At 37.6% G+C, this 10,125-nt stretch overlaps 1 protein-coding gene across 1 annotated transcript; it reads right to left on the bottom strand.

Moving 5' to 3' along the window:
* Positions 1–2,487: 2,487 nt before the first annotated feature.
* LOC131875151 (uncharacterized) lies at positions 2,488–9,470 on the bottom strand. Its single transcript, XM_059219185.1, has 6 exons — positions 9,249–9,470; positions 5,659–5,740; positions 5,326–5,427; positions 4,935–5,268; positions 3,355–3,548; positions 2,488–2,834 (listed from the first exon to the last, which is right to left on the bottom strand). The coding sequence occupies exons 1-6, from the start codon at positions 9,468–9,470 to the stop codon at positions 2,488–2,490; spliced, it is 1,281 nt and encodes a 426-aa protein (XP_059075168.1).
* Between the last annotated feature and the right edge of the window lie 655 nt (positions 9,471–10,125).

Raw genomic sequence — 10,125 nt, forward strand, 5'->3', positions numbered from 1 at the left:
AATTTTCTGTGTACCTCTGTATTTGCAAATGTGGATAGCACTCGTAGACCTTCATTCCATTAACCCAAGGTTCTTGATGTAATCCTGGCCATTCTCTGATACAGGCTAAAATATAGAACAAGTATGAAGTCATGTGAAAGTTAGTTGTTCCAACAAAATTACTCAACCCTTCATGCAATCTCTCAGCAATTACTTGTGCCCAGTCTAGGTATTTTTCACCAGCTAATAATTCCTGAATGTAAAAATACATCCAGTCCTCCCAATAGAAGGCATGTGAATTCCCCTTAAGCCTTTTCAAAAGGATCATGATGTCTCTAACTTCTGTGATGAAATGCTCTCTTGTTAAGGGTTTGGGCAACCTAGAACCTCCGTTTTGTATTTTAAGGAGCCAGTTTCTTGCAATGATGCTCCAATAAACACTTCTCTTCTCAGAGAAAAATGCGTATGAGGTTCCTATGGACCAATCTTCATATGGCTCTTTGTGAGGAATTCCAATTGCAGCCATTACTATTTCTCTATCAATCCGCACTAGCATGTCGCCATTATTGGCTCTAATACACCTATTACTAGCATCATATCTGTTCATGCATGCATATACTAATTCTGGGCAAGGAGCAGCAATTGGGAATGCAGCGGCCTCAACAAGACCATTGTGAACTATCTTTTCCATCATGGAATTGGCTGTTGGGTTCTTGGCCCTCTCTAGAAAATTATGTAACTCATCTTGAATGAAGGCTATATCATCTAACTCTGGAAGGGTACTAACCAAGCATGATTTTCGACCCAATTTAGGTAGATTCGGTCTCATTTTTGCTTTAAATTGCGTCAATCAGACATCATTCAACTCCGAAGCAAAGAATTACACTTTCCAATTTTCAGAACTAAAACAAAGTAGGGGAAAATAAGCAATTGTACTCACCTATCTTCAACATCAAACTGTGAAACCCTCGGAAGAACTGAGCTAAATTACCTTCTGCATCTCCACTCTTTGCCAATGGCAACAATAATTATCTTACTTGAGACACCCCATATTTAAAGACGGAAGAGACTAAAATGAACCAACACACACTTCGGCGCAGCTCATTCATCCGTGTAAAATCACTTGTGATTTGATATAATTCTGACATGCTTATTAATTAGAAATCAACTCCACACAGTCGACATGCCTTCTCATGATTGTTTCCATAATTGCAATTTGAAAACATGAAAACCAAGGAAAATTTTGTTTTGATTGCGTTGCCTTTTCTTCCAAGACACTATTAGGCTGATTTGAAAACACCGCTTTGAACCTTGAACTTATTTTAAAAGAAGTTCATTTGTTCAAAGTTCAATGACAACAAGTCATGTTTGTGAACAAGCAAAAAGAGACAAAAGGAATGTTCAATAACATGGTAATGAACCTTGAACCTTGAACCATTTCAAAACAAAAGTTCAATGGTTCAAGTTCAAAGCGACCACAAGACTAGTACTAAAGATACAGCCGCAAAACAAAAAACAAAAGACCGATTGAACCTTGAACCTTGAACCAAAAAGGTTCAAAGTTCAAGTTCAACGACTATGCTAATGATGACATAAAACTTTATGGATCGCATTTCGCTTGAACTTGAATTGTGAACTTTATTAAAGGTTCGACGAATGAGTACGAAACTTGTTTGATGAAGACTTAAGTCCAATGAAAATAATTACCCCTTTTTTTTGATAGGCTATAAGCGAAAAATATAAAGGGGGCAACAATTGGCTCTGACTAGGGAACAGGACTGTGAAGGACTAGGAAGAAACTTAGGATCTCTGGTTTCACACTAAAACAAGGACGAGGATGCAAAATACGAACGGGCTGACACAACGAAACTGAGACAACAAAACTGACACAACAAAACTAAGCTATGTACAAAAAATGTGAGGAACACTCGCTTACAATTTGTAGAGCTTGAGATCTTGTCCATTATAAGACAGGGGAAGAACAGTACCATCCATATACGTGAGCTTGAAAGAATTCAGTCCCTTCACCTCATGAATTAGAAACGGACCTTTCCATAAGGACTCAAATTTTTCATGTGCTCCTCTCGGCTCCCTTCTTTTGTCCCAGAGTAGAACTTGATCTCCCTGCATAAATTTCCTTGGCCTGGCTTTACGGTCAAAAATCTGTTTAACTCATTGCTGATGTTCCCTAATGTGGTCAACCAACTTTTCCCTTTCCTCTTCTATTCTAGCCAGATGCATAATCCTCCTTTCTAGTGCATTTTGAAAATGTGAATCTTCAATAACTGTCTGTAACTTGGAAGCTACTAATTCAAGAGGAAGTGAGGGCTGAGCCCCAACACCATACACTAGTTCAAAAGGTGACATACCAATTGCTCATTTTGGTGATGTCCTATCTGCCCAGAGGGCCTCATATAACCTTTTATGCCAGTCCTTAGCATTTTCGCTGACCAATTTCTTCATGATATTTATCAAATTTTTGTTACTGGATTCTACCTAACCATTACCTTATGGATAATAGTCAGAGGAATGTGCCAAGGAAATACCATGATCATAATAGAACATGGATATTTTTGTAGAAGAAAAACTTGCAGCATTGTCAGTCACTATCTTCAATGGTACCCCAAAACGAACTAGACTATTTTCCTTTAAGAACTCACATATTACTTTCGAGGTCGTTCTCCTAACAGGCACTGCTTCTACCCACTTAGTAAAGTAATCTGTAGTTGTGAGAATATGTGTATGTCCAGCACTGGAAGAAGGTGTCAGTGGAGCAATGAAATCTAGTCCCCATTGCTTGAAAGGTTCTTCCACAACTACTGGCCTGAGAGGTAAAGCGGCTAGTTGTGGTTTCCCTGTAAATAATTTACATTTATCACACTTTGCAACCCAAACATAAGCATCTTTAAACATACGAGGCCAATAATAGCAATTTCATAATATTTTGTATGCGGTGACTGTAGAGGAGAAATGACCTCCACAAGCATCATCATGAAATGACTTCAGCAAGGACTCACGCTGTGCTTTATCCACACACCTCAGGAAGGTTCCATCTAGACCTTTCTTATATAATATGTCACCAAAAATAACATATTTAGCCACTTTTAATTTCAAGTTTCTCTTTTCTCTGGGGGACAAATGTGTAGGATTCTCCATATGTCAGAAAAAAGGCTACATCAGTCAACCATTCATCCTGCAGGCTAACAAAAAGAGCTAAAGGCAAACTTTCTTCTTCTTCTTTATTTTCTGCCATTAGGTGACATAATCCCTGTCCATGAACTAACTTCATTGGCCTGATATCCAAGTCAAATTCTTGAACTTTTGAAACCCAAGTTGCTCTATTATTCATTCCCACCTCTTGCTGAGTCAAGATACTTTTAACAGCAGAATTAGGCACAAAAACAATTGAATGAGAATGTAATATGTAATACCTAAAATGTTTAACAGCTTTAACAACTGTGAAAGCCTGCTTCTCGTTCAATGAATAGTTTAATTCATGCTTTTTAAGCGGAATGCTCATAAACTCAATAGGAAACTCTTTACCAAGTTCATTCTTTTGCAGGAGAATACTGGACATTGTGTGTTCTGAAGCATTACAGTAAATGATAAAACTTTTCTTGAAGTCAGGATTAATTAATGTTGGAGCATGAGCGATGGCCTTTTTAACTTCTTCAAAATCTTTCCTTGCATCCTCTTTCCATTTAAAGATCTATTTCTCACTCATCATTCCTACAATATGCTTAGTAATTTCAGCGAAATCTAGCACAAATCTCCTAAGAAAGCTCACCTGACCAAAGAATGATTTGACACCACTCCTATTTGACGGCAAACTTAACTGTTGAATATCTTTAACATGATCAGGATCAATCTTGATACCATCTTGTGAAACTATATGTCCTAAAAGCTTTCCTTCAGTAACACAAAAAATTGATTTCTTTGGGTTAAGGGAAATACCATGATCTCGACACCTTTGCAACATAGTTTCTAAATCCTTGAAATGATCTTCCCTTTTCTTGGAGAAAACTATCAAATCATCTAGATACACAACAATGATTTTACCAATTAGATGACCAAAAGAAAGGTTCATTGCCCTTTGGAAAGTAGCTCCAGCGTTTATTATACCGAAAGGCATGTGGTTATAGGCAGCAGTTCCCCATGGTGTTGTAAAGGTGGTTTTGTGTTGATCTTCTTTTGCCACGCTTACTTGATTATATCTAGAGAAACCATCAAGCATCGACATCATTTCCGATTCGGCAGCAGTTTGGAGAATGTGATCCATTGTAGGTAAAGGATAATTATCTTTTAAGCTAGCCTGATTCAGATTCCGAAAATCAACACAAATTCTTATCTCTCCGTTTTTCTTGCGAACCAGAACAATGTTAGCCACCCATGTTGAATGATGAATTGGATAGATTATCCTTGCCTGAAGCATTTTATCTATTTCTTTGAAAATTGCATCTACAACTTTTGGGTTATAATTCCTTAATTTCTGCCTGAAAGGAGTCGCTTCTGGTTTAAGGGGAATATGATGCTGAAATTGACCATCTCTGAAATCTTTCAAATCTTCATAGGACCAGGCAAAAACATCAAGAAACTTTCTCAATAGTTCGATGTACAAATGCCTTTCTTTCGGAGTGCAACATTTACCCAAATTAACCATTTTTGGATTCTTTTCCTCACCAATATTAATCTTCTCATATTCACCTAATGTATAAGCATCGTGGGAATCAGTTCTTCTTACAGACTTGTCATTGCGATTGAACAGGCTCTCTAAAGTCACCAATACTTTTGGAATTCGATTTCCCTTAAGCTGAACTACTCCCTCTCTGAAGTTTCCCTTCTCATCTGGACAAAATTCATTACATTGGTTTTCTGAACCTTCAAAATAAGAAGAAGCAAACATAGAAGCATTTTGTAAGAACTTATCAATATGCTTATCATCTTCAAACACTTGCCAGAAATTTGAATTATCAGGGATGTTTGGGCGATAAACTACTTCAATTCTGTAAACATCTGTACCAAAATTTGGATGTGGAAGTAGTAATGATGCCGATACCGCTAGGGAATCTGCGTGAGAATTTTGACTTCTGGGAATAACTTCTATTGAAAATGCATCAAAATACTCAATTTCATCCCAAATTCTATTTCTATAATGCTTGAGCCTCTCATTTTTCACAGAATAATGATTGCATACCTGATTAACAATCAATTTTGCATCACCTTTAGCACACAACAGTTTAATCCCTTTCTTCTTGGCTTGTTCAATTCCTAGGAACAATGCCTCATATTCTGCGGTATTATTTGTATTTTTAAACTCCAATTTAAATGAAAAAGGAAAATTCTCACCATGTGGAGAAATAAGCACCACTCCAGCACCAGATTTAGTAGATGCACAACTCCCGTCAAATTCCATTGTCCACAACCCTGCAGTGTGATCATCCACATCTTCTAACATATTTTTAGTGTCATCAGAGAAAAGCAAATAGTTACCAAATTCACATTCCTGATACAATATTTGTGATTTTGGATCCTCTGAAGGAAACACTATAAATTTGGATTTTGGTTCTGGTATGAGAGTGATCTTCTATCTTCCTATAAGAATTGTTGCCTCAGACCAATCCATTTTAATCTCACCACCTAGGTCTTTACAAAAAGTTCTACTAAACAACATTCCATAACTTGCTGGAATATCATCAACCAATATTGTGAGCTTTACTCTTTTATTGGGATGAACTGCTAAAGCCACTTGATCATCTTTAATCTGACCAAGTAAAGAAATTTGTTTAGAATCCATTGAGAAGCATTTGCCAAAGGTTTTAGTAAGTGTGAGACCTAATGCTTTGGCCATTGTGGAAGGCATTATATTAACTAAAGCTCCTGAATCGATAATACAGTTATTAAGTTTATAACCATTGATAAATAGGGAGACATAGAAAGGCTCAAGTTTTTGGTCAAGCACATGTGATGGTCTTACAGATTCATTCACTAACATTTTTGATGTAAAAGCATTCATTTGTTCTGTTAACTGGGCTTCAATATTGAATGGTAAAGACTCAAAGTTTGTCAGTACATCTGAGGGTTGCAACTGAAAGTTTTCCCTCCGCACATACTTAATCAACTTTTCTAGCTCTTTGGGATTCAGCCTGAGGTATTCAGCAGGAGAGATTTGAATTTTTGATGTTTTACAAAACTCAACAATATCAAAAGGGATATCAGACTTAGGTCGCTTCAATATTTGAACCTCTTGAACCTTTGAACTTACTTATGAATTTCGGTTCATAGGTTTCTTACCCTTAGTTGAATTTTCATAGGATGATGGAGTGCTTGTATTTTTAAATTGATGCTGGTTTCTAGTGAAAATGGCACAAGAGGGATCTTCAAGGGTTACCAATATATCTCCTCCTCTATCTGTTTCAGATTCATATTCAAGGAAGTGTATTCCAGAGTCGCCAGGTTGTCCATGAATTTCCTCTATTGGGCCGGGTTCATTTAGAACTTCTCTTGTACTAAGCATCTGTGCATGTCTCACCATTTCTAGACAAGAGTTACCATTGTGGTCATCTGTTAAATGAAAGACACACATATTTCTCCTGGGAGGGGGTTCTTTAATGGCTAGTCTTTGCTGAGTTGGGGGTAATTGTAAAGCTTTATTTCCCATTCCGGCAGGTTGATTATTAGGCCATCTTGGAATGTCTTGATAAGGTTGAGGATATGATGTATTAGCCTTGGGGAGCTATCTCTTGAGAGTGATCACATCATTAACCAACCTTTGGATTACAGGATTAGAGGGAGTTGTGGAAGTTGATGGCTGTGAGTTAGCAGCTTGAACTTCTCTTCTCCATTTGCCTGCATTGATCAAATCATCTTCTAATTCTACTGCAGTGGTTTTGGCAGTGGCTAGGTCCTAGACCCTTTGTCTACGAATAAAGAAACTTATTTCTGTAGGCATTGCATTAATGAAGAAATATTTCAAATTATCATCAGAAGGTCTCTGATTAACTGAAATCTTGTGAACAATCTTGTCAAACCTTGCCACAAAGTCTCTCATGGATTCAGGTATTTCCTTTCTCAGTTGAGCTAATTGTGCTAAAAGAGAATGGTCATCTTCTACCACTTTAAATCTATCCTCGAACCTAGTTTTCAAATCCTGCCAGTTTGTTATCTTGGGGGCCTACTTCTTGCCCTTCTTTGAGGTGTAAAGGAAGGGAAGGAATTTAGGTTTTACAATTCTTCAAAAGCTGAATCAACTAATCCTTCTCACCTTTGGGATCTAGTATATCTTTTGGTCTCCAGTGTGCTCACACCCTACAGACTTCAAAATAAACTGTGAACCAATTCAAAGTAACTTATGGCTACAAAACTATTTTTATTATTCGACTCCCCAGCAGAGTCGCCAAAAATCTGTTGGTTAACGGATTGGATTTCTCAAAATTTATAAATAAATACTCCTGTTGCCCAAATAGAAAACCAACGAGAACTAGCAATTGGGTAAATAATTATTGTTTTTACCCTCTACATTAAGATACAGCTCCCTATATGATATTCAATGAATTTTGAATAATATATTTTTTTTATGTGATTCACTTTTAACCAGAAAGTAAACAAAAGGCTTCAACATTCAATAGTCAACACAATATGAATGCTTAATGATGGATAATGAAATTCATAACAAGACATTTGATCTCGAATGGAAATTAACTCACAGGATGATAAAAAGAATATTTGAACTTTGATTGATACTTGCTCATGTCTCATAGGACAAGGGGAATCAGAAAATTCAAATTCTTTCAGCTAGTTTCATTTACCAAATTGATTCGCAGACTTCAAATGAAAAATCAGAGAATAGAAATTTTACGCATTCAAAATACACAGGTTTCTCAAGCTGTATCATATATTTCATTCCACTCAAAGATGGGTATTCCACTGAAATTACAAGTGAGATCAGTCTGTTCCTCCTAATTTTTACACAAAAATTCTATCCCACGCAAAACATCCTTACTAATATATATAGCCGCCAGGCTTAATTGTCTTTTTTTTAACAAAATGAAATTATGAAATTCAAGAGACAACCGCCTATAACTGAAATTAACTAAACAACAACAAGACATAAATAGAGCCATAATGAAAAGAATAGAAAACGGCCTAAATTGTCTCTGGGTGTGCGTGGTGCCACGTATATTTCGCCACTCCATATGAGTCGCAGAGAAGTTATGAACAACTTGGTAATGTGGGAGCCCAATGTGCAGGATGTGTTGCTTCCAAACTTCTTTATCCATACCCACTTGCGTGACTTTAGTTTTGTACACTTCTAAGTGATCTGAACAGACAACCAACATGGATTCAATGCGAGCCACTCTGGTGAAGTCATCTCGGGTGAAAGATTTTGACTCTTTAATAGAATTTATTTTCCCTTTGAAACTCTGCACCATATCTACTACTTGCTCAATAGTCTGTTTGTCTTCCTTCAGAAGTTGTACATCGATGCACTTCAAGTCTTTCTGCATCACGGCAATGAGTTCTTTCAATTCTTTTAACAACTTAATGGATTCTTTGTGACCGTGTTTTATGATTGAATTTCTCCATTCAATGTTTTCCTTGGCCACATGCAGTACCTTGTCATCCAAATCATTTACTACCTTTTCTATAAGGAAGTTCATGACACCATACTTCTGTACATCTTTCATTTGAACTAGTACTGCAGCCCATTTTTTCGTTTCCTTTTCCCACGCCGACACCTTTGTTTCAAGCTCTTGAGTTACAGTCACAACATCCTCGTACACCTTGACGAGATTAGGAATATACTCTGTTCCTTGCTGAATTATGAACTCAAGCCACTCCTCGAAGGTTTCTGCCAGCACATGATTTCTCTGAACCTTATCCAACGAATTCTGGTTCATGGGAGATTTAGGATCAAAATTCTGAGGAACCTGTGATAGGGGCTATGGGCTAGGATGATGAATGGCATTAATGTACTCCACCATCTGCTTCATAGTCTGTTTCAACTCCCATTTGTCTTTCTCATCCTTCCATGTTCTGGACAACATTCGTTTAGCAGAGGACTCTAGGTGTTTTGCATCAGTAGCTCTTGAAGCAGTTCCTAAATCAAGCTTTTCAACAACAAAATCCTGCTCAGTTGCATTCTCTGGATCTTTGTTTGAAATCGGCCTAGCCACTTCAGCTACCCAGTGCCTTGTATTCTCATCCACCTCCAACATAGCCTCTGCTTTTAGCTTTTTAGACTTAGGTGTTTTCCCAAGGCATTTACTCACCGTATCCTCCGTGGGTATACTGATAGGGACTATGTTGCATTTCTTACTTATTGATGCTCCCAACCACCTTGAAATGTTTGAGGATATCTTTGCTAGCGGCATTTGATATTCAGATGAATCCATGGTAGCCAAAGTAGTTACTTGATTGGGGCTTTCCCCGGGCTGCTCCTTTTCTTTACCTGCATCTTGAGCTACAGGGATGTTTCCTTCCGGTTCACCCATAATCACTTGCACCTCCTCAGTATCAAGAACTATGATAGTTTCTTTTCGTGTAATGTCTGCACCTTTCCTTTTACTTCTGGAATGGGTGACTCGAACTGTTGAGGGGCCAAACAATCGTTCTTTAAGTCTTCTGGTTTGAACCTTCTCACCTTGAGTACCAGTGACACCTACAATATCAACAATAATGTTCGAAGAAGAAATTGGTACAACAACATGAGATTGCTCAATTGATTTCTCGACTGAGGTAGCGGTCAGTCTTATTCTAGGCCTATGATCTCTTAACCATTTCTCCATTCTCCTTTTTACATTAAAGGTCCTAGACTGAATATTTTCTTCTTCTCTCCTATCCCAATCAATTTCAGGAATAGGTTGGTCATGAACTCTTTCATTGAACTCCGGGTCCAATACATCTTCACCTTCCGCTTCCTGTATTCCTACAATGTTCATTGACAATTTCAAAGTAATGATTTTCCGTAAAGTGAACCTCGACCATAATCTTCTCCGGACTTCAATTTCATCATAGCAATCCTCCCAATAGTCTTCTAACTAAGGTATATGTGCAAAGTTCACATCAACATTCAGGTGCATCACTGCATATTCTTTGCTGTTGAACCCCTGCCGAGCAACATATGGCGGCAAATTCATCTTCTTGAGT

Source organism: Cryptomeria japonica, chromosome 4 (genome assembly GCF_030272615.1).
Source record: "Cryptomeria japonica chromosome 4, Sugi_1.0, whole genome shotgun sequence".
Taxonomy (NCBI): Eukaryota; Viridiplantae; Streptophyta; class Pinopsida; order Cupressales; family Cupressaceae; genus Cryptomeria; species Cryptomeria japonica.